This window comes from Colius striatus, chromosome 7, assembly GCF_028858725.1.
Source record: "Colius striatus isolate bColStr4 chromosome 7, bColStr4.1.hap1, whole genome shotgun sequence".
Classification (NCBI taxonomy): Eukaryota; Metazoa; Chordata; class Aves; order Coliiformes; family Coliidae; genus Colius; species Colius striatus.
The window spans coordinates 31,110,539-31,132,922 of NC_084765.1; the positions used below are offsets into that span (position 1 = coordinate 31,110,539).

Genomic DNA, 22,384 nt, shown 5'->3' on the forward strand with positions numbered 1-22,384 from the left:
CAAAGTCAAGCATAAGCAGCTCCTTTTATCACTTGTGCAGTTTCTGTAAATACCTACTCTTCTACCTCACCCCTATGGCAAGCAATGAAATTCAAATCACAAGAATACTTAACTGTAACATTAAAGGTTTCAGGATAGTTCTGGGTACACATCAGCTTTGAAAACATTTTCACTTCACATTAACATTCCTGTTTGCAAATGCCCATTTACAGCATCCATCTCTGGAGAAGGAAGAGGGGACTAGTGGAAGTCATTAGCCATTTGGCATTTAATATTTAATGTTTTGCAACTGTAATCAATCTCATTCAGAACACAGTATGCACTTGGATTGCTACCCAGTGGCTTTCTCCACACAAGTGAAAAAACTAAATGAAGCAGAGTGGGGAAAAAAATGTACCTATGCATTCTTGGTTATAATGATGGTATGGTGTCATGAAAATGGAGAACAACAACTACTTAATTGATTTTGCAAGTAGAATCGGATAAATTCAACGTGTTCTTGAGTTACCTTATAAGAGGCTGTTATTCTTTGATAGATGACCCATTCTTCATTGCCTTCAATATTCATAATCTTGTGTGTCCATCTGTGTCAAACAACCTTCTACCCCTTTAAAAAAAAATAATTAGTTGCAAAGAGTAAAAGTGAGAGGTTTACTTACTTTTACTTTGTACCTGTGTTACAATGCTACATTTTAATGCAGTTATGCCAGAAAATGCCCCGAAGTGTGTTTTATTTCATTATCAGTCCTCCAGAGGTCAGGGTAGGGAGAGTTTGCTTCTGACAGATGAAGAAAAGACTACAGAGGGTATTTTATGGAAGATGCGAGAAATGAGAGATGCACTTTGTCTCTGGAGTAAACCTTGAAGAAATGGTCTAAACTCTTGTCTAAGGATTACATATATCTGTTTCTGCCAAGGAACATGAATAGATGAAATACAGTAGGTATTTCTGCCTGACTGCTCAACATCTCCGTATGGGATTTGGATGCCAGGAAAAGAGCTTCAGGATCCATTTAGTTCCTTCCAACCCATTTTTGTGGGTTTGTTTGTTTGGGGGGATGTTGTTCTGTTTTTAATTCTCCATCCCATCTGTGCTTCCCTCTAAAAACTAAAGTCTGAACAACATAGAGCACTGACTTCTCTGTTCTTCAACTGGACTTCTAGCACCACCAGACATTTCTCCCTCTCATTGTCAGATCAGGCTAACATACACTGTGTTTCACAGACAGGTAAAGATACCTTCACAACACAAGCAATACCACCATCTCAAAAAAATCTTCACTCTGTACTTCATATATAAAAATCATCCTTCTTGTATCAAAGTCTACTGAATGCTAGTTACAACCTCTATCCTGTTTCCTCCTTCAGTTTAATTCTCCTTGTCCTCCTTGTTTTCTGCTGTTAACATGATCAGTCCCAACCTTTGACTACTGATGAGAGCCCATATTCAATGGTATTTCCTTAATTCTTTGTACACCTCTATCTGACTTTTCATTCATTTTGTCAGCAATGTTCTCATGACAGGACCCCTTACCATGTGTGAGCACTGCAATCATAAATAATAACAGCATTACTTCCATTGTACAGCAGATGACACAAACCACAGCAATTTGTTTCTTCTGCAAATGAGTTGCACCAGAACAATTGTATGAACTGTGCAGCTTTTAGCTTAAGTTAAAATTTCTGTCACTTAATGCAACATAAAAATCTTCCTTTCCCGATGATAGCTCAGAAGAGGAGGTTGAGTAAAAAAGCTCTTCACCCCTCTTATGCACATTTTTGAAGAGCTTTGCTTCCCAAGATAAAAAATACAATGTCTGCAGATAGGCTCACAGCCCTGCACAAAACTGCACTGCCGTGACCTAATTTGATCACATTTCTAGCCTTGTTTTCTTTGCATAGATGATCGGTTGTTAGTTCACCTTTTTTTTTTTACTCCTTCATTTTTGCATGATTTTCACTTTAAAACCCACACATTTTTTATTAGCTGATGCAAATTAGAATTGCAGTGACTTCACAGACTACAGACAAGGTAACAGATTGCTCCACTAAAAAAGTAACAAGCTTTTTCCCCCCAAAGGAAAATTAGCTGCATATGGCAAGAGTAAGATCTGCAACTTTAATAAAAAGAAGTCATATTTAGTGAAAGTAAAGCTCACTTACTCAATGACTTAAAGTTTGCTTAAAATACTAATAACTGTTGAAGTAGCACAGTAAATAAAAGAATCCAACACCTTCATTATCTATTGATAATGTCTCATGTTGTCAAAGAGATCTTAGACTTTTCTACATCAATGTGTCACTTCATTAAACTCATTGCAAATGTCACGTGCAAAATTAATTCTAACATATGTATGTACTTACTTGAAAGAAAGTTCAAGGTTGGTACTAAAAGTGAGACTTTATAATACAGTATTTTGCTTATTCAGATGAGCTAACAGATAGATCTGATTCCCAAACACTCAGATTACAGAATAAGGTCCATCATTTACTGTTGTTAGCCTAACTATATACAAAAAGGAGAGCGTACCATTACACATGGCATTTACCACCTAGGGTAGACCTAATCAGTGTAGATCCTAAGCTGCCTGTAGTTGAAGAATTCCAAGATATTTAAATCAAATTAAAAGAAAAAAAAAGCAAGCCCTGTGGAGTAAGGATAATCACACATTAGCATTCATTATTCTCACAACCCACTTCTCCTACCCGTTTCAAAACTCGAGCAAGCTAAACATGTTCTCACTCAAATGGCATTTCGAAAAACGGTCAATATGTGTTCGACAAAGAAATTAAATGCAACTATCATCTTCATCTCTCGCTCAGCTCCCTATTTCAGGAAGTCTTCAGACAAAGGAGTGAGGAAAACTATCCTGCTATTATTTGTGTTCTCATATCGCAATCAAAGTTTGCAAATAACACGTGAAACATTAGATTTTCACAGAGCCTTATAATCCTGAATATATTTGCTGCTAGATGTTCTATGCTACATCCCAGCCAGACATCAAGTGAGGTATCCAAGTGGCTGAGTCGAAAAATCACCAAGCAACGCATACGAATTACTGGGTCCAAAAGCAGTGAGTTAACAGAGCATGAATCCAAAACATCACAGAGAAACTGCTACTTCAAAGGAAAGAAGGCTGCACTCTTCACAAGCAGTCATTAAAAGTTACCATGTTTCTTGTGAGAGCTTCTGTAATTCTATCTTGTAGCTTGGACATACTAAACTTAAAATAATTAAAAGAGTTAATCTACAAGTCCTCCACCAGCCTCAGGTGTTTATGGCACTGTATGATGCTGACTGGTGATGCTATATACTAATAAGCAGCTGTTGTGTTGTTACGTTCTGCAGGTGGCTGAAACTGAAGAACAGAGGTATAGTTTTACCAACTATTATCCATTTCACAGAGAGGCTGAGAGGTCTGACTTTTGGGCCTGATGGAGAATTAGTGAAATCAGCCAGCTCAAGTAACTTCAGATCTGCAAACTGGAAAGCAAGACACTGGAAACTCATCCAGCTATTAATCATCCTCAAAATTCCCACCTGCACGTTGACAACCTTAACCACAAGCAGAGCACAGTGACGAAAACACTGCAAATCCTTCCATACCAAGGACCTCCATGCTACTGCTAAAGCAAGGCCTCACATAGCTTTATCTGTAGTGGATGCTGCATCAGGTTCACAAAGCCACAACTCTCCTCCCTCAAGACAGACGCTGACAAACTGCAGGGAGCTTGTGCTCTGCAGCATGCCTGGAGATCCTCCTGTAGCATGAAATGCAATCTCTCTTCTAACTCACAGTGGTGCTTTTACTAAGTTTTAAACAGAAAAAGTTAGATGAAAGCTTAGCCTTAAAAGTAAGAAATGATTTGTAGCAAGTGTTAATGTAGAAGATTTATGTATTTTAACATGACTTGCTATCGTTAAAGAATTAAAACATTAATATTTTATAGAATCACAAGAAGCAAAAACAACGGCTACTTCAAACCAGATGAAAGCAGTCACTTCAACCTTAATACTTGTAGCCCAGATGATGAACAAAATGAGTGGCACTTATAGAGATTATTTCATCCAATAGTCTCTGGAAGACTTGTATTTGCTCTGTATTTCTTCGTTATGCAGCCTAAAAGAATCCAAGTGGACAAAAACAGTTGGATGACTTCAGTGGATAATGTAAGTTTTTCAATGCAACAGTATCGTTCTGTAAGTAAATGCTGGAACAACAGAAAACAGCCTCTCAGCACATTTCCTTTAAGGGCTCAGAATTCACAACAAGGCAAAACAAAACCAAAATGAAGATTTAAAAAGAAAGATATCTAAGGGGTTACCTCTACTTGCAGTATGATTTCTCTCTGTTCCTTGTCTTGACTACATGCAAATTTCTGCCAGAAGCAAATTCCCCGATTTCTGTGAACTCAATTTGAGTCTCTGCATCTGAATTAAACTTTGCTGCACTGGCATTTCACATTAGGAAGGAGCTTGGCAAATCAAATTAAAACTTACATTTCCTTCCATGAATAAATCCCAAAGATTTTACAACTTATCAGCACCAAGATGTCTCCTGTTGGAGCAGATACACTAACGCAAGCCCTGAAATTAGATGCAGTGGCTGGGTTGTAAAGAGAGTGTTATAATAAACCAACTTTGGATGAAACAAGTGGGCCATAACTGCACTGGTAGGTTTGTACTAATGCGCATCTGTCCCACTTATTAGCATAAGAATCTCTCCTGCAAGTCACACTGGGCATGTCCACATGTTCCACTATTACTCATAGTTTTGCAGTATGCTCCAAAACTCACATGGAATATTTCTTCCCTCTCCTTTAAACATGCAACTCAAAATTTGTTATACTTATGCTACAGGTGGATCTTCTGTTTAATCTTTGATGTGTAGCAGTTACTTCTAATCATATGCTAAAGATACTGACACTAGAAAGTGATCCAACCTTGACCAAGATATTTGGTAACAAATTCTGCTCTTTCTCCTGCAACTAATGCTGAAAAATAATTTACTGCTGACAATGAAAAACATTCTGGTACAGTCAATGACATCTCTGAAAACACAACAAAGACTAGAGGGACCTATATAAAGGATATATTTGCCAAAATAACACAAACTCATCTACATTTGAAACATTGGATTCAAGACAGACTCTGCATTAAAAGAACACGCAGAAACTCCATGATATGGAGCACACTAACAGTAGGATACAGAAAAAGGATGGCTGATATCATTCATCTCCTCACTCTCTCTCCTTCTAGAGACCATCCATCTCTTCATCTTAGACATAAACCAAGTAAATCCCTACAAACTACTCTCCCCCTGAAACCAAACCTTCCTCCTACCAGCAGGACTCAGTTTTCGACGACTCTTTTAATTTTTTCCTTTAAGCACCCAGCAGCTTCTGTGATCTCAAGGCCAAAAAAAGTAGCACTTGTAAACACACTCCATCCAATTAAGTGAATGTCAATTGTTGCAGCTCCACAACAGTACAACAGAAACCCCCATGACCCACACAAAAACAATATAATGCAATCATCGTGGCCTACTCCAATGAAGACTTTAGAATCAGAGCAGAAACAGACCCAGTGTTGCATCCACACATTTGTAAAAAAGCTTTAAGAGGGGATGCTCTTAAGAAGCCAGAGTGAAGTAATTTTAAGTAACATTCCTAAGATGGGGAGACACAAAAGCCCATTAAGGAGCAATTCATAATCAAAATAATGTTTGCAGATTAAATTTAGAAAATGATAAAGCATTACAAGCAGAAAGAGGAACGCTACTTCAAACGGGCTTCAAAGCTTCTCGACTTTTAAAGCTCAATAGCAAGTAGGTTTTAAGAGAACAAAGAAATCTAATGCTACCTATTCAAATTTATCAAAAACACAACAAGAGGCCCCACTCTCAGCCAAACCACGTGTCTAGGATGATTCTAAGAGTCTAGATGAATGATCACCTTTCTGGGTATTGAGTGCTGTTTTCGTTCTTCTATCTTATTTTGCTCTTTGGAGTCACAATTCTTAATTCTCCTTTAAGGCAGCTTAAACCTAAAAAAAATACAAGTAGAAATGAGAAATGCAATGACATAAAAGAGAAATGGAGAACAAAAATGGTTAATACCAAAGCAACAGCAGGTTGCAATAGGAAGAGCCTTCAAAAATTAGGAAGGAAAGGGTTATTTACCTACATCGGGGTCTCAATTCGAAAAGGAGGGCACTCTCTTGGGATACTAAGGTGCTGGAGGGACAATAACGGCAAGACTGCTACCTTGTCAAGGCAGCTCCCCCAGGGAATGGAAGTAAAAGATGAGTACTGAAGAATGGGACAGGAAGTAACCCAAAAAGCAGAGCTGCTAGGAAATGAAAATCACTCCTTTGCAGGAGTTCATGCTTCAGGAACCGTCAAGCGCACACACACACAAAAAAGCCGAGCAAGCCCCAGCGCAGTTTGAAGGCCCGGCGGCGGGGAAGGCAGCCAGGGCACCGCCTGGGGCTGGGGAAGAGGGACACGCGCTCCGGAGCGGCTCGGGGCTCCCTTCAACCCTCTCTGCCCGCCGAGCCCTCCCTCCCCAGGCTGTCCCGGGAGCACGGCAGCGGCGGGCTCGGCGCCGGGCGGGGTGGCCCGGCGCTTACCGGCCAACTCACCGCGGCCGGGGCGGACAGTGACGGCGGGAGACCGAGCAGCCCCCTCCCAAGGGGGAGGGCGGCGGGGGGGAAACCCCCTCACAAGCCGCTTGATGGGGTGCGGGGCGGAACAGGCCGGCTGCGAGCCCCGCCGGAGGGGCAGCCCGGCAGCGGCCAAGAGAGGCCTCGCGGCGGGCCATGGGGTCGCGCTCCCCCCCACTCCCCCCTCCCCGGGAGGGAGTCTGTGGGCAAGCGGGGCTCTGCTGCCCGGGGCCGTTACCTGTCTGCCGCCGGAGGGGAGGGGGGGGCGGGGGGCCGGCGCGCGCCCGTGCGCAGCCGCCCCCCGCGCTGGCGGCGGCGACGGGGCGGGGGGAGCGGCGGCGGCGGCCGCGGGAGGGGGCCGAGCCGTGTGGGGACACTTTGCACCGAGCCGCCCCCCTCGGCTCGCTCCGGGGTCAGCGGGCAGGGACTGACCTCCTCCGCCACCAATGGGCTGCCTCTCCGCTGGGCCCGCCTCCGACCGCCAGCCGCCGCCGCGCCTGATTGGGAACCGGTCTGACGGCGGCTCCTCCCACGGCTCTTCCCCTTTGCCGTAAAGGCGCGGGGGAGGGGGAAGGTTTTGCGACGGGGGAGGAGAGGGGAAAAGGGGGCGGCTGCCGCGGTTCCGGCTTTTGACGGAGCCTTACGGCGGCCCGCGCCGGAGGCGGGTGAGTCGCGGCCGTTGCCTAGCAGCGGTTGCCTAGCGGCGCGGCGGGCAGGAGAGGTGCCCGTATGCGCGGCGGCGCGGGGTGACTAAGCGGGGGCCGCGGGCTCCCGGGGGGAAGGGGCGGTGCCTGGGCAGCGCGGGGCCCGCGGCTGAGGGGAGCCGGGCTGGAGAGGCGGTGTGGCGGGCAGGCGGAGGGTCTCCGGGTGGGTTTGGTGGCGGCTTGAGGGGGCTTCGGGACGGGGCTGAGTGGGTGTAGGGGTGTGGAGCCGCGCTGGTTGAGGAGCAGGAGCGGAGCGGCGGCGGCAGCAGCGCAGAAGGCCTTGTCTGGCCCTCAGGCCGGCGGGAGGGGGTTTTGGAGGCTGGTTGGTCTCACGGGCCTGTAGGCCGGGAGGGCGGCGCGGGGCCGGCACTGTTGGGGCAGTGATTGCACACGTCCGTGCTCGCATCTCCGTGTGCCTTCTTTAGCCTGGAGCGTCAGTTTTAGCGAGGTCTTCCTCCCAATACCCCACTGCTGGCGTTTCTGAAACGCCACGGCGAGAAGCACAGTGCGAGGCCGCATCGGGGCCGTCTCTAACCCTAACTGAAGGGGCTAAAGATGCCCACAAAAGAGCGGGTAAAGCATCTGGCGTTAGGTGTCACAGTTCCCAGTCGGGTTGAACAGCTCGCAGCAGAGGTTATTTTCAGCCTACGGAAGCAAATGACATTAGCGGCACTTACAGTATTTTAGCACTGAGAGGAAGCGTATCCTTTACTGAGAGATGAGCTGATGAAGTCATTGCAGGTAGAAGTAGTCTAGAGTATATTTTATTTCTTAAACGAGTCAACCAGTTAATTGTAAGGAGTTCCAGAACCTTCAGACTCATACCCACGGACTGTGGTTTCATTTTGATTTAATTTTTAAATGAAAATAGAATTTCTGGATAGGTGTTTTTTCGTCCCAGTCACTACTCATGCAGTTAACGCTACTATATATAACAGGGAGAGGCTAATATAGGGAGTTAACAATAGCTTTCTTTAATTGTACCTCTTCACTAATATCTGAGTAATTGTGTGTCATCATAAGCCATTTATGATAGTAGGAAAAAAAACAAGTAAAATGTGATATCAACAGTATTACTGCAGTCAAATCAATGTTTCTATGACATTGTGCTAAATTAAGTGTCCCACCTTGTAAAAATACGCTTATTTTATAACTCTGGAATCATATATTCTGGAGGCATTTATAACCACTTAAACTTCAGTTGCTGGTTTATGATGGTCTTTAAACCTTACAGGCTTCAGCTGTCATCTTGAGTTTTCATCTCCACTTCTTCATTTCCTTTTCTATCAAGTTTCTTCTCTCGTTCTGTTTGCAGCTCCACATGACTTAGGATTTAAAATCAAACCCAAACTAAAATAGTTTAGTTTTCATTAAGGAATGAATGAAAATAATCTATAACAACATGTTTATTTGTGGGTGTGTTGGTTTGTGGTGTTTTGTTCTGTATAATTTCCTGTTCTGTATTTTACCTGATCAGTCTCTATATAAGATTTTTAGAAGTGTTTCTTATTGTTTATGCAGCAGTCTGGCACTGTGAGGCATTACCTTAGTTGGTTTTCAGGGGCTGTCATGAATAACTCAAATAAACAACACAAATAGGAGTTGGAGTTTGTCATTTCTTGTGTATGAATACGATCACTTTTCTTTATTCTTCAGCTTTGAGCTTTTCACTGGTTTTTTTCCCCCTATGTCTAAAGCAAATTTAATTGCCCTCAGATGTTTTCTCCCTCTTCAAAGTAAATGTCTTTAAAATATGCCCCCTCACATTTAATTTCCTTTAATAACGTCTGTTCATGAACTGTTGATATGAGACATATAGATGTTTCTGTAAAGTGTTCTGAAAATTAATGATGTAATATAAATGTATTATGGTAGGATCAGGAAAAGCACAACCAGTATCATGTGGTGAAGGTAGACTCTCACAGTGAATGTCCTAGAAGAGTTCTAAATCTCATCTGCCTTAACAACCTCACCACATTGTATGAATTTGTACATGAGAGATCTGTTCATTTACCATGTAGAGTGATAGTTCAAGTTGATCTTGAACACAAAAGGAAATGTCTTGAGATAATTTTACTTTATTGGGCATTCATTCAGGAAGAGATAAAAGTCAAAGATAGGAACAATAGCTATGTAAAACATTCAGAGTGATTTCTGAAGAAATTTTATGAGGTTTCAGGTCATAAATTTCCACCTCAACTGGAATTCCAAATAGATTCTGCAAACAAAGAAGGAATTTATTGTCTGAAGTATTAGATTTATTCTTAACATTTTAAATGTGGAATACAGGAACAGATGAGGTCAAGGTTCTTAGGTCTACCAGGTGAGAGTTAGATGAGGAGCATACCATAGAACATTTTGGAGTTGTCAGGTCAGCCAGTGCTCAAAGTTTCTTTAAAAATACCACACCAGAGTGAATTGTCAATCACTCCCTGCAAGCAACTTCTTATTCTCTGATTTTTTATTCTTTTGTGAAGGGAAATGCTGCCTGATGGTGGAAGAATTGAGGAGTCAGGGTAGCATCTCTTGGTGTACCCCTAATCCTTTGTACCTTTTGGAAGCCATTTTGTCAATGCTTACTTCTGTTGCAGCTGAAAAATCAAAGTGTAAAAAATGAAGGTGTAGTTAGCAATATTTGATAGTAGTTTAAAACCTGATGAATTTTATAGTTGCATTGCTTTCTAATATTCTACTAAAAAGCAATAGTAATTGAAAGTATTTGGTATGATGATGAATGCAGGTGTGATTGATATGCAAATGGGAAGATCTTTAGCATTTCTTACAGATTGGAAGACTGAGTTGTTTTCTTCCATTGATAAAAAAGAGGAAATCTAACATTAAATCAAAGGCCACAACAGACAGATGGCTTCAGGAGTCTACTTGACATGCAGAAAGAAACTTCCTATAAACAATAGAAGTCTCCTTCCCAGCTTCACAATAGATAAAGGTCATGAGGTTTTTATGGGTGGTTTTAATAAGAGTTGTGGTTAGAGAACATGCTAAACTGTCCTAAAAAAATTAGACTAGCATCACTAGTCTAATTACTCAGTAATGTGATTAATCCAGATAGAAGTGCTCAAAATAAGAGTTCTGCACTTACAGATGCGAAACAATACTTTGGCTCTCCTTCCTAAATTAAGAGCCTGGTTCTCCCCTCCTCTATGTTCACGCTACTCAACTTGAGCCTATTTGCAGCAGAAGACTTGTCTTTTAGTTTCTGGGGTTTTTGAGGTGTTTCTGCATCCACCTTAGTGTAGCAATAAACACTGCCAGTTCAGATGAAAATTTGCAGGTGAAAATTTGTGCCCAGAGGAATCTGTCACAAAAGAAATGAAGTTTTAGTAGTTTTAGCAATATATAGAAGAGATTTGATGCAAGTTCTCGTATCTTTCAGAAGCAGTCCCTAATAACAGTCATTTTTGGTTTTGTCAGTTCCAGCAAATGAATGTTGTTGTCAGTATAATACTGGAACTGTAAAACTCTTCATGGCATTGATAATTCTCATATCACTTCAGTGTCTCACTGGGACAGGTTTGTGCAAGCATCACTCTCACTGGTTTTAAGCAGTGAATTTGTATTTTCAAAAGAAATTCAATAATGGTAGTATTAAATGTGTGTTGTGGTTTTGTGTCTTTCTAGTTATGTGTTCAGTAATAGCAAAATATGTCTTTCTAGGTAACTTAGAGGAGAAAAGCTTGATGGTGCTTCTGGTTCCCTTGAATAACCTCGAAGGTGATTTGCAGTGACCATGAATAATCAGTGAAGACATACGGTGTTTTCTGGAATAGTGAATGTTCTCATAATGAAGATCTTTCTTCTGCAGCAGCTGTATAAGGATGTACTGGTAGGCATCCCACTTGCAAAGGAAAGCCATCATTATACCTCCTTACTTAATCTGTGCATTGAGCAGTCACCAGAAAGAGATGGATCAGGTAATCGGATGCATCTGCCATCTACCGATGGTGGTTTTAGGAGCCATCAGGATGCTGATATGCCAGATGAAGCTATTGCTGCAACAGATGATATGTCAAATAGCTTTGCAAACATGAACTCCTCATTCTGTCCACGAGAAGTGATACTGCTTCAGTTAACCTTGATCAAGATGATGGTTGCTAAAGCAGAGTCCCAGGAAATTGAGCTCAGTACGAGAAAGAAGTACTGTGAAATCTTTGTCCATCTTCTGGAGGCAAAAATTGACTCAAAATTGGTAAGCTTTTATAAATTTTTGAAGTAATATTGTGAAAGAAGGAATAAAGAGGAACATGCATTAGATACTCTCTTTTTTCTATATGTCTGCAGATTCATTTGCTCAGTAGCTGTGATCAGCTGTTGTCTCACATGGCTTCCAAAACTTTAGCGTCTCTTGTGTATTTCCAGCTGAAGGAAGAGGTAAGTGTGACATAACTTTTCACAGCTTAAAAAAATAAAAAGACTTGGTGGATATGTGCCTTCAAGTTGTTCCATTTGACTCTAGAGACAAGTCTTTGTAGTATTTGTGGCACAAAAGCAGTCACTATATGCTACTGTAAAATCCAGAAGTACTGTTGAGGAGGCTCCTATTATATGCAGATCCACAGTGGAACTTCAGAACTGCTCCTTTCCTCTATTGCCTGCATGTTTACTGCTGGTTATACAAGATAAACTATGCAATAGTTCTCCCATAAAGTGTGTCTTAAGGATCTTTGGATTGTAAGTAATGGATAGGAAACGTAATAAATGTGCCAAGAGAGCATTTCAGGCGTGTTAGGAAGAGCATGGAATATAGAAAGAAAGATCAAATATGTAACAGAGTTTGTAGTGTGAGGTGGAGTATGTTTATATATTTAACTCTGGAATTTTATGAAACTATTTAAGGTTAAATGTTTCTACATGACAAGAAATACTCTCTTTAATGTTGCAGTGCAAGTATTTTCTGTATTTTTGTGTTTGAATATTACAGTTACTTGAGAGGGTTTTTTTACTTGCTGTGTATTTGGTGAATACATATTGTAGCCCCCATAGTTGCATCTCTGAACATAGATTTCTCTCAGAAATGTATTTGTAGTATTTCTCACAATGTTCTCTGAGACTGGGAATTAAACATTCAGATATGATCTGTGTCCAGTATCTGATTTTGGGTAATTATGAATTCAGATACAATCTCTACAGTATTATCAGGTTTTGAGTAGGCCACGTGACATGAGGAGGTTTGGTTTTTCCTTTCTGGAAAACACAGATAATTTTGATTGCATGCATAGGTGACTTCACATTCCTAGGTAGAGGCCTATGTCCTTGAAAGGCACTGGACAAATTTATTTTTTCTACCCGTGTTTTGTCTATGTCCACATTTGAATCTTTTCTAAGGTACCATTTCAAGCATTGTATTATGATTTAATTTAATTTGCAAAGCAATTGTAAAGCAAATGTGATTATTTTTTGAACAAATTTTCTTAGAATGCATTAAATGTCACCTGGCTCACCTTCAGCTTGAAGGCTCTTTCAGGATTCCCTGTGAATACCCAGGTAGCAGAGTGTCTATGGACTCTTACAACTCTTATCAAGGAGATCCTGAGAGATGAAGTTCCACTCAGAGCAGGTACCGTGGCTATGTGTTGGTGCAACTGGTACGCGAGTGCCACCAGGGGGAGGAATGGGACTTGGCATCTCACCTAGGGCTGCTTGTCTGAAGAATCACAGAATCACAGACAGAATGGTAGGGGTTGGAAGGGACCTTTAGAGATCATCTAGTCCACCCCTCTGCTAAAGCAGGTCCACCTTTATCAGGTCATACAGGAATGTATCCAGGCAGCTCTTGAAAACCTCCAGAGAAGGAGCCTCCACACCCTCCCTGGGTTCCCTCACCCTCGTAGTAAAATAGTTTTTCCTTATGTTTAAATGGAACTTTTTGTGTTGCAGCTTCTTTCCGTCAGCTCTGTCCTGTCACTGGATACATCAGGAAAAAGTGCTGCCCCAGCCTCCTGACACCCACCATTTAGATATTTGTAAATATTAATGAGATCCCCCTCAGTCTCCTCCAGACTAAACAGCCCCTTATTCTCTCTCTCATAAAGAGGGTAACAAAGCACTATTTAAAAAGTAGTGGTTTAAATATGGTTGAAACCTGAGAATAGTCACAGTCCCCTGCTTACTGCTTATTTGATGACTTAGCTGACTATGTTAACACTCCAACTCCATAACCACCTTCTTGTTGCTGTAGGTATTTTAAAGAAGTTGTTGACTCCTCTTGATGCTGTGCTTGAAGGATTTTATAACTCCGTCCTGTTACATCATTTTGACAGCCACCACTGTACTGCACCTGATTCTGAAGCTGCAAACAATTTGATCAGTTTTATAGATCTGCTTGAAGCACTTTTGGCTTCCAGAATTGAATTAGAACTGCCGCTCAGATGCCAAAGAGTATTGTTTTTGAAAGTTTCTTGTGTCCTGAACATCATTAGCTCTTCAGTTCATTACTTAATCAAGAAGAAATTCATTATGCTCCTTAAAAAATGTGTCCTTTACAAGTCTAGAGAAGATATTAGAAGTGCATCACCGTTCCTACAAAACCCATCTTTCTCTGAGGATATGCTTGCACTGAGTACTGCGGTTCTGCAGATTGTCGATTTGACTTGGCTTGATCAGATCCCCCTCAGGGAAAAGGCCAGCTACTTTGGAGGCAGTGAAGTTGCTCCTGGAGATGATACTCAAGGTGGTTCTGACCAAACTGTTGTCAGAGCCTTAAGTCTGGTTGTGCTTAAAGCACTGGAATTCAAGTTTCAGAGCTCTGCTACAAAAGCTGAAATCAAAGGTAATTGTCTTTTAGTTTTGTGCATTAAGCAACAAGAGTTTTAAAGCTTTCAGTTTTTGTTGCCACACCTCATTAAAGGCTGTTGTAAGTAGACTTCAGCTCAGGTAGTGGGAGGGAGGAAAGAGAAGGCCCACCCAGGAAACCTGCTGACAGTGTGTCCTCCCTAATCATTTGTCCCCTTGCACTCTACCCTATCCTTAGCACTGCAATAAAGGGGGTTGAAACAGTTGCTTTTGGGATTGAAGACTTTTTAAGCACAAGTGTTGTTATTTGAAATAGTTGAGGCAGTTTGTGAACTCCAAGCTCTTCTCCAGTTGGAAGAGACCCCAGAGTACAAGCATCCAATCTGTTCAGGATGGGGAACTAAGGGGAGCTGAAGGTAACACTGTCCTGTTTCATAACATGAAGGTAGAACTTTAGGTACTGTTATGTGCTTCTCTTGGTTGCTGGTAACAGGCATTACTGTCAGACAAATAATAGAACAGGGAAAACCCAGCAGTGGTACAAAAAGTAAAAATAATGAAACTATAAAGTACGAGGTGAGGAAATGATGGAACTTGTCAGACTATAGTGGTTGTGTTCTCCACCCTGACTTTATAGGTCTAGTCCTTTGAATCTGTAGGTGTGAGGTGTGCTTTTCATACCTGGATACTTGAGTATGTTTGCTCTACTGAAGAGATGAATGAGATTAGTAGAAGAGCAGTTCTAGCTCTTGTACTAGGGCTGTGCCCCCAGGCAGGCAGTTGGGTGGCAAGGGAATGCTGTGTAACGTGTGTTCCTGACAGGAGAGAACGCATTGCTGTGGCATGCAGGTAGCCAGTTAGTAGTTTTCTCTTGTGCTATAATGAAGTGGTGGAGTGAGGCATTTTCTCTGACAGCTACTCACTCCTGGAATCTCATTTTGCCTTTTTACCTCCCAGAGGCACACGATGCACATCTTCTGATGCTAAGCTATGTGGGTGTGCAAACTATGATCAAAGCAACTTGCTGTCCCTGCATCACAGGCTTCGTGGCCAAAATGGAAAGGTGGTTCTGAGACAGTGGTTCTAGTCAAATGCAAGTGAGAGTCATAGAATCATAAGACTAGTAGGGGTTGAAAGGGACCTCTAAAGATCATCTGGTCCAACCTCCCTGCTCAAGCAGGTCTGCCTGTGTCAGGTCACACAGGAACGTAACCAGGAGGGTTTGAAAACCTCCCAAGAAGGAGCCTCCACGCCCTCCCTGGGCAGACTGTGTCAGGGTTCCCTCACCCTTAAAGAAGTTTTTCCTTAAGTTGAAGTGGAACTTATTGTATTCCAGCTTTTGTCCATTACCCCTAGTCAGTGTTCCTTGTTGTCAACCAATTGACATGGCAAAAAGTGAGAATTCATTTATCCTTATTTTTAAACAAGGATAAAATTTTACATCATTTCCTATCTCTCAAGGCATTTTCATACAAGTTCTAGATTTATTTTAAAGTATTTCTTATATTTCTGTATTATTATTTAGCAAGCATAAAATCAATTTTAGTTAATCTGACTATGCAAAGGAGCTACAGACTTCTGTAAGCTTCTGGCAATCTGTCCAGATTTGGGAAGATGTTATATTTGTGATGCCAGTTGCATTCTTAGAGTTTTTAAAATATTTTTAGACACTGTTTTATTTGTGATCCACCTTCTGAAAAATGTACAGAGACCAAGATTGACTAAGAATAAGTGAATAAAAAAGTAGGTGAAGTCTATTTTAGTTGTCGCTATGAAAATCCTTTCTGAAAGAAAAATATCTCCTTTTCCAGATTCGTGACACAAAAATGAGTTCTTTAATTAGATTAAAATACTCAAACTGTCAAGGGGAATTTCAAATTGAAATGAATGGTGCTTCTATTATAGTGGCATTAGATGAAGTGGTTAAAACAAGCACCAAAATGCTTTAATGTGCTAAATTCGCTTCCGGGAAGCTGGTTGATCTTATCTTTTTTTAATTAAAATGAATTACAGTGGCTTAACTTTAATTCCTTTCAATTCTGAGAGTAATTTCTGGATAGCTTTGATTTATAGGGAAGAATTTCGGTCTGAATAGTAACTATTAATAACAAAGATAATTTGATGTTCCTATTATTTTCTAAGAGGAAAAACAAATCCTAAATATTAAGGAAAACCACATGGTGATATGGTAAGTAAAACTAATTCCCATGTTGCAGGAAATATTCAGAAGTGATAATGATGCAACTATACCCTTCAAGCCATATACTGCTTCACCAGCATTAGTGTTCTGACTTAAGGAGTACCTTTAGGGTAAAGATATGTGTCACTACATATTTTTTCTCTTTCTAAACATGGAGTTTATGCTGTTTTATATGAAGAACTGGTAACTAGCACCACACTATATAGTACATGCTACAGAATACATGTACGTAGTACATACTGTAATATGTCAGTAGTATTAAAGAAGTAAGTTTCTTGACAAGAGAGTGTTGTGAGTACAAAGTTATTTTTCTAATTAGGCAGCTGCACTAAAATGGCATAAGTTTTGAGGTCCTTTTCCCATCCAGGAGTGCAGTGTTTAAAAAGAGGGGCAAAATGAAGATTTGCAGTAAAATGGCTGCTTACATTAATCCTTCCAGCAAGGATTGTAGACCGTCCTATGAAGGTGCCTTTGTCCCAGGCCTCTCTGTGTGGAAAATGTACATCATACATAAAGAATATGGCTGTGCTACATACTTTGTTTTATTGTAGAAATGACAATTTATTCCCATCAACTATACATCACTGCAGTAAATTTCTGAGGTGGGGAGGAGAAAGGACTTGCTTCAGTCCTATCAGAGCATTACAGTTGTGTTATTATTTTATGTGGGAGAACTGCCTGAGGTGAAATTTTAGCAAAGTGCTCACATTAGATGGTTCCATCTGTGGCATTGACTTGCTTACAATTCACCTTTCTTTAGTTTGTGATGTACCAATGAAGCTACCTAACTGGGGAACTAAAAGGAAGTAGAAATTCCAGCTGTGGGGATATAGACACATTTTTGGCGGTTTCCTGATACATGCAAACTTTGGGAGGTGTAGTCTTGTTCATTAGTCTTCAAGCTGAGGTGTGAGAGAATTCATCCTGTTCTACCAAAAACCCTCTAGGTCACCTCAGATTATTCTTCCTTGAACTCCAAGGAAATGAGGAATGCAGTTGGATGAACAAATTATGTCTTTATCTGTCTTGGTAGGTGGCAGTACCTGATGAATCAATTTTCTGCAGGTAATTTATGGCTAATACTGACATCTAAATGTTGGTATGTTTAGAGTTTGACAGAGTAGCAGTTCACTTTAATTTAAGGCTAGATAACTGATTACAGTTTTCTGCAAAATGTTTCTGGATTTCTTCAGTATCAAGAAGCAAGAACTAATATTTTAAATGTTATGCTGTGTTCAATCAGTTGAGCTAAGGAATAATAAATAGCTCCATGAACTGCTAGCACTGTTAATTTAAACAAATAAAAGGTTTCTGCTGTTTAGTAGCAAAAAAATGTATAGCAAAATTCATAGTTACTTCTTTCTTTTTCAGGAGACTTTCAGAGTTCCATGTCCCAGCTGTTGATATTCTGGAAGAGTCATCTGAAGTCTTCCCCACAGTCTCACCCAGTTGTGCATCACTGTGAATGGCTCTCCTTGATTTTCATAGAGCAAGATGATGATATGTGGGAAGCAGCTAAAGCTTTATTACTCATTTATTTAAAGTTTGATAGGTTAGTGTGCATTTAACGTGACAGAACTACAAAGAATTGTAATTTAGTGAGGTCATTGTGATATACATAACATTTCTGTTTGACTTCTGTATAAAGAAAAAATATTTTTAGTAATTAAAGGCAAATCTAAGGACAGTGTAATAATGATGGTGTAAGAGCAGATAACTTTGCTGATACTTTGATTAAGTGGTTTTTGGATTGAAATGAGGGAGTTGTGCAACAGTCTCCTGTTAAATACTTTGTCATATCCTGTAATTAAGAATAATTCGCAGTCTAACGTAGTGACTAGACACAGATAAAAAGCAAAACTGCTTTCTTTCAACACAGGGTTTGACAAGAATGGGTTGTTATAATGAAAGAATTCAGGGACTTCTGGCAAAGTAGCCCTCTGAGGATCAGACCCATGTTAATTCTGGCTAGCTGATAAAAACTGTTATTGCTGACAACTAAAATGTATTCATTAATTTGTCCTGGACGTTCACTGCTTCCTTGGTCCTTAAATTGCCATACAAGATAATTTCCTAATTTACAAAAGGTCCCTAAAGATATTGCAAGTAGTATCACACAAGATACACACCAGTACAGGTGGGGGGTCGAACTGCTGAAGAGCAGCTCTGCAGAGAGAGACCTGGGAGTCCAGATTGATAACAAGCTAAATATGAGCCGGCAATGTGCCCTCGTGGCCAAGAAGGCCAATGGCATCCTGGGATGCATCAAGAAGAGTGTTGCCAGCAGGTCGAAGGAGGTTCTTCTCCCTCTCTACTCTGCCCTGGTGAGGTCTCATCTGGAGTCCTGTGTCCAGTTCTGGGCTCCCCAGCTCAAGAGGGACAGGGAACTGCTGGAAAGAGTCCAGCACAGGGCCAGCAAGATGATCAGGGGACTGGAACATCTTTCATACGAGGAAAGGCTGCGGGAACTGGGGCTGGTTAGTCTGGAGAAGAGGAATATGAGGGGTGATCTTATTAACAGTTATAAATATATAAATGGTGGGTGTCAGGAGGTTGGGACATCCTTTTTTTTCTATTGTAGCTAGTGACAGGACAAGGGGTAATGAGAAGAAGCTGGAACACAAAAAGTTCCACTCAAACATAAGAAAAAACTATTTCACTGTTCAGGTGAGGGAGCCCTGGCACAGGCTGCCCAGAGGGGTTGTGGAGTCTCCTTTCTTGGAGGTCTTCAAGACCCACCTGGACATGTTCCTATGTGACCTTAACTAGGTGACCCTGCTTCTGCCGGGGGGTTGGACTAGATCTCTAAAGGTCCCTTCCAACCCCTACCATTCTATGATTCTATGATACACCCAGTTCTTCTTAGACACCTAAAGAAAAGTAGGCCCTTCTTTTGCTTTGCATCTTGGAAGTTAATCTGTGTTCAGGTTTACAAAAATTTAAATTATAATTCATGTATTGTAAGTAACTTTGTTTATTGCAGAACATTTCACTCTTTAAGTGCTTTGGCTCCCTAAACCCTCTGATCTCCTGGCTCCACCTGCCTTCATTCTTTCTCATTTTAATATCAAGCCTTCTTTTTAGTTTTTACTTTTTGCCAAAAAAAAAAAAAGAGCAAGAATACCATTTTCTGGACATACTTGTTTTTAAAAATACCTGTAAACTTCAGTTGACTTTAACCTGTTTCATGGTTCTGCTTTTCAGGTTATGGCATGATGACGCTGCTAAGTTAAGCCCAAAAGAGGAGGAAACCTGGAACTTCCTTACACATGCAAGTGGATATAATCCTCACTGTATTTTTTTATTTCTTCTAGAAAAAATTGCATTTGATTCCTCAGTACTTCTAGATTTTTTGATTTCGTCAGAAACTTGCTTTCTGGAGTACTTGGTAAGGTACTTAAAGCTTCTAAGGAAAGACTGGCATCAGTTTCTAGATGTCTGTAATCATTTTGATGCCAAACATGTTGCTTTTCAATCAGTTTCTTCTGTCAAGCCACCTCATCTAGAAAAAGAAAGCTGTGTGACTGATGAGAGTTTGCAGAATGTTTGCTGTGAACCAGAAGCACAAACTCTGACATCTTTGGCTTCTTCTCACAATTCCGTAGTGTTTACAACAGAGCAAGGTGATAATGAAGTTGCAGAGGCTAACCAGTCCAACTCATTGATAGGCACTGATAGCACATTTCTGCTGGGTTCTCCTCAAAGCCTTGTCAATTATGACAGTTCAGGAGACTCTGAATTAGAATCAGATGGAAAAGAGTGCTTAGTAAACACAAAGCAGGTGCCTGTAAATAATGAGGGTGAGACTGAGATAAGGAAAACTGATTGCAGCTACACAGATGATAAATGGAATACACTCAAGTCTGAACTGTTGCCTCTGGAACAAAAGAGATATCTCACCCTGTCCGGTTTGACTTGTGTGGCATCTTCAGATAACATCATTCCCCTAAGAATAATGCTTTACAAATCAACAAAGTGTTTGGAAGAACTGCAGAAAGCTATTTCTAGGTTGCAAAGAAGAAATCTTTTCCCATATAATCCATCTGCATTACTGAAGCTACTGAGTCATATTGAGAAGATCAGTAAGAATGTGAATCAACAATAATCCAAAGAAGTCTTGCAGTGTTTGCTGGGTTGTTTTATTTTAACTAGCACCTATGGGAATGTTGCCATGAGATTAATGACTAATGAAGCTCATGCCTGTTGCACTTGTCAGTGTATTTAACCTGAAACAGGATAAACGTGTTTTTGGTTTGACACCTTAAAAATCTGCAGTTCCATCCAGTGTTCTGATGACCCATTACCTTAGAGTCCTAGGCTGAGTCGTGGTGTGTATGGCGGTGTACAGTAGATAAGGATTAATTTGATTTAAGGATTAAATTGGTAATAACCAATGTGAAAGCAAATCAACAATATGTGATATTTAAAGTATTCTCAATTATACTTAATGTCGTTCTCTATATGAAGTGATTGCTGCATTGGCAGTGATTTGTGAAGTGTTAATGCAACACTTGACTGCTTAGAGGGTGAATTAAATAAAACATTTTAGTTGGGGACAGTTTTTACACCGTGTGTTCTGTATTGGGGCTTTATTTAAAGTGAACATTCAGACGTGTTACCACAGTCACAATAATCCGTGCCACACTTCTCTTGGCTGAAGTGCTTAACTGATATCTAGGCTGTAGTTTTCTTTAGCTCTTCCTGTTTGCCCAATTTGATTGGCAGAATTATCATTCTACTTAAAATTTAATTTAGTTTCTCCTAATATTTCATGGTCTGTTAATTAAAAGAAAAGGTTGATGAGGGACTAAGGCATGTGTTGCCTATTTATAGAACATTTTAGTGGAGCATTATCTAAAATCAAGCTTAATTAATGCCAAAGTGAAATTCCAACATAATCTGTCATATCCATTACTTATTTTATGTGAGTATAGAATAAATACTTAATACCTTTGTTAAATCAGAAACAGATACATAGAAATTGTCATTTAAATTCTTATACTTACATCTTTTATTAGATCTAATTTGAATAACCTGAAAAGTAAGTGTCTAAGACTTTGCCTGAGGAGAGTTTGTTCAGAACAGGATCCAAACTAGTATGTGCATGTAGGAGGAAGCCACTTAATGTTGGTACACTTAACATGCAGCTTGCAGTGATCTTATGAGGGTTAGGCAATGGGAAAGTACTGACGACAGGGATTACTGTAAAAATCTCAGACCTCATCAGAACTCTGAACAGCAGTTTGCCTTTTAGGTTCATCTCTTGAAGGTAGGTGCTCTCTTCTGATTGGGAATCAAGTAGGTTCTTTCCCAGGATGACAGCTGTTATCATTTGGCAGAAATATAGGAGAGACCTCATCACTGACGTATAGATCTGAATAGCCTGTGTGATTGTGCTTTGATTTCATCCTGAGAGAAGTTTTGTGCAATAGGAGTGTGTGGGAATGTCAACAAATGGAAACTCTTCCATCCACACTTGTAGTTACATTCGTTAAAAACTCACCTCTGAGTTCTCCAGGACAGAAGAACGTCTGATTAGTCTTTACTGTTTCAACTTGGTAATACTCTAGATATTGAGCTGCTCATTTCTGCCAGGACTAAATGCCTTTGGGTGTGTTCAAAGATGCAACAGTAGACAATTTGGGAGCTTTTCAGTGTAAAAAAAGTGAAGTGCCTTTGGGAAAGCAGTTGAGCAAACTCTCAAGATCAAAATAGTAAAGATAGGTAGCTACTTTAATTTTAGTGAAATCCTTTCCTCTATCCTCACTTCTGATCTAGCCTTTGGTGATTAATTAATGAAGTTCATTGTTTTCACTGAATGTAGAATTGTTCAGCATTTCATAGTCTATACTTTGCTGGTTGGAAGTATCTAAATTACAGTAGTATTTTTCAGACACCGATAAGCCGGGAGGGAGAGGTAGAATGAGGAGGTAATTTTGGTTTTGTTAAGCACTCGTCAGTTTTCTTGTTTGTCAGTAAATACTACAACTATAAAAACTTTTCTTGAAGTAAAAGTTTTGACATCTCAGAACAGTGTGTAGAATTTAGGAAGAAGTCTAGGAGTCA

At 40.6% G+C, this 22,384-nt stretch overlaps 3 protein-coding genes across 9 annotated transcripts in view; 2 read left to right on the plus strand and 1 right to left on the minus strand.

The window, feature by feature from the left end:
• The window catches only part of ASB7 (ankyrin repeat and SOCS box containing 7), a 29,881-nt gene extending 23,634 nt beyond the window's left edge, over nt 1-6,247 (minus strand). For 2 of the 4 annotated variants that reach the window (XR_009819099.1, XM_062000338.1), the window contains exons 1-3: nt 6,183-6,247; nt 5,956-6,046; nt 509-607 (exon numbers count right to left, since the gene is read on the minus strand). The gene's annotated coding sequence lies outside the window, so the exon portion shown is untranslated. Of the gene's footprint in view, nt 1-508; nt 608-4,009; nt 4,114-4,326; nt 4,410-5,955; nt 6,047-6,182 lie in introns of those variants that run through there. The other 2 variants (XM_062000340.1, XM_062000339.1) reach the window with 2 other exon arrangements.
• A 1,010-nt stretch (nt 6,248-7,257) lies between these two features.
• LINS1 (lines homolog 1) lies at nt 7,258-21,213 on the plus strand. 3 transcript variants are annotated; one of them, XM_062000010.1, is made up of 7 exons: nt 7,258-7,329; nt 11,044-11,575; nt 11,668-11,757; nt 12,802-12,943; nt 13,565-14,155; nt 17,690-17,870; nt 19,523-21,213. In XM_062000010.1, the coding sequence occupies exons 2-7, from the start codon at nt 11,171-11,173 to the stop codon at nt 20,421-20,423; spliced, it is 2,310 nt and encodes a 769-aa protein (XP_061855994.1). In that variant the 5' UTR covers nt 7,258-7,329; nt 11,044-11,170; the 3' UTR covers nt 20,424-21,213. The 3 variants fall into 3 exon arrangements, with proteins under 3 accessions (XP_061855994.1, XP_061855996.1, XP_061855995.1); XM_062000012.1 differs by lacking the exon at nt 7,258-7,329 and adding an exon at nt 7,375-7,410; XM_062000011.1 differs by lacking the exon at nt 7,258-7,329 and adding an exon at nt 7,437-7,531.
• The window catches only part of CERS3 (ceramide synthase 3), a 49,598-nt gene continuing 46,864 nt past the window's right edge, over nt 19,651-22,384 (plus strand). Inside the window, exon 1 of one of the 2 annotated variants that reach the window (XM_062000014.1) lies at nt 19,651-19,706. The gene's annotated coding sequence lies outside the window, so the exon portion shown is untranslated. Of the gene's footprint in view, nt 19,707-20,333; nt 20,401-22,384 lie in introns of those variants that run through there. The other variant, XM_062000013.1, reaches the window with a different exon arrangement.

What these genes read in the sequence shown, in the direction of transcription:
- LINS1 (XM_062000010.1), top strand. Translation starts at nt 11,171, where the DNA reads ATGAAGATCTTTCTTCTGCAGCAGCTGTATAAGGATGTACTGGTAGGC. An exon ending in TACAAAAGCTGAAATCAAAG is followed by an intron (nt 14,156 to 17,689) that starts GTAATTGTCTTT and finishes TTTCTTTTTCAG; the next exon opens with GAGACTTTCAGAGTTCCATG. An exon ending in ATTTATTTAAAGTTTGATAG is followed by an intron (nt 17,871 to 19,522) that starts GTTAGTGTGCAT and finishes TCTGCTTTTCAG; the next exon opens with GTTATGGCATGATGACGCTG.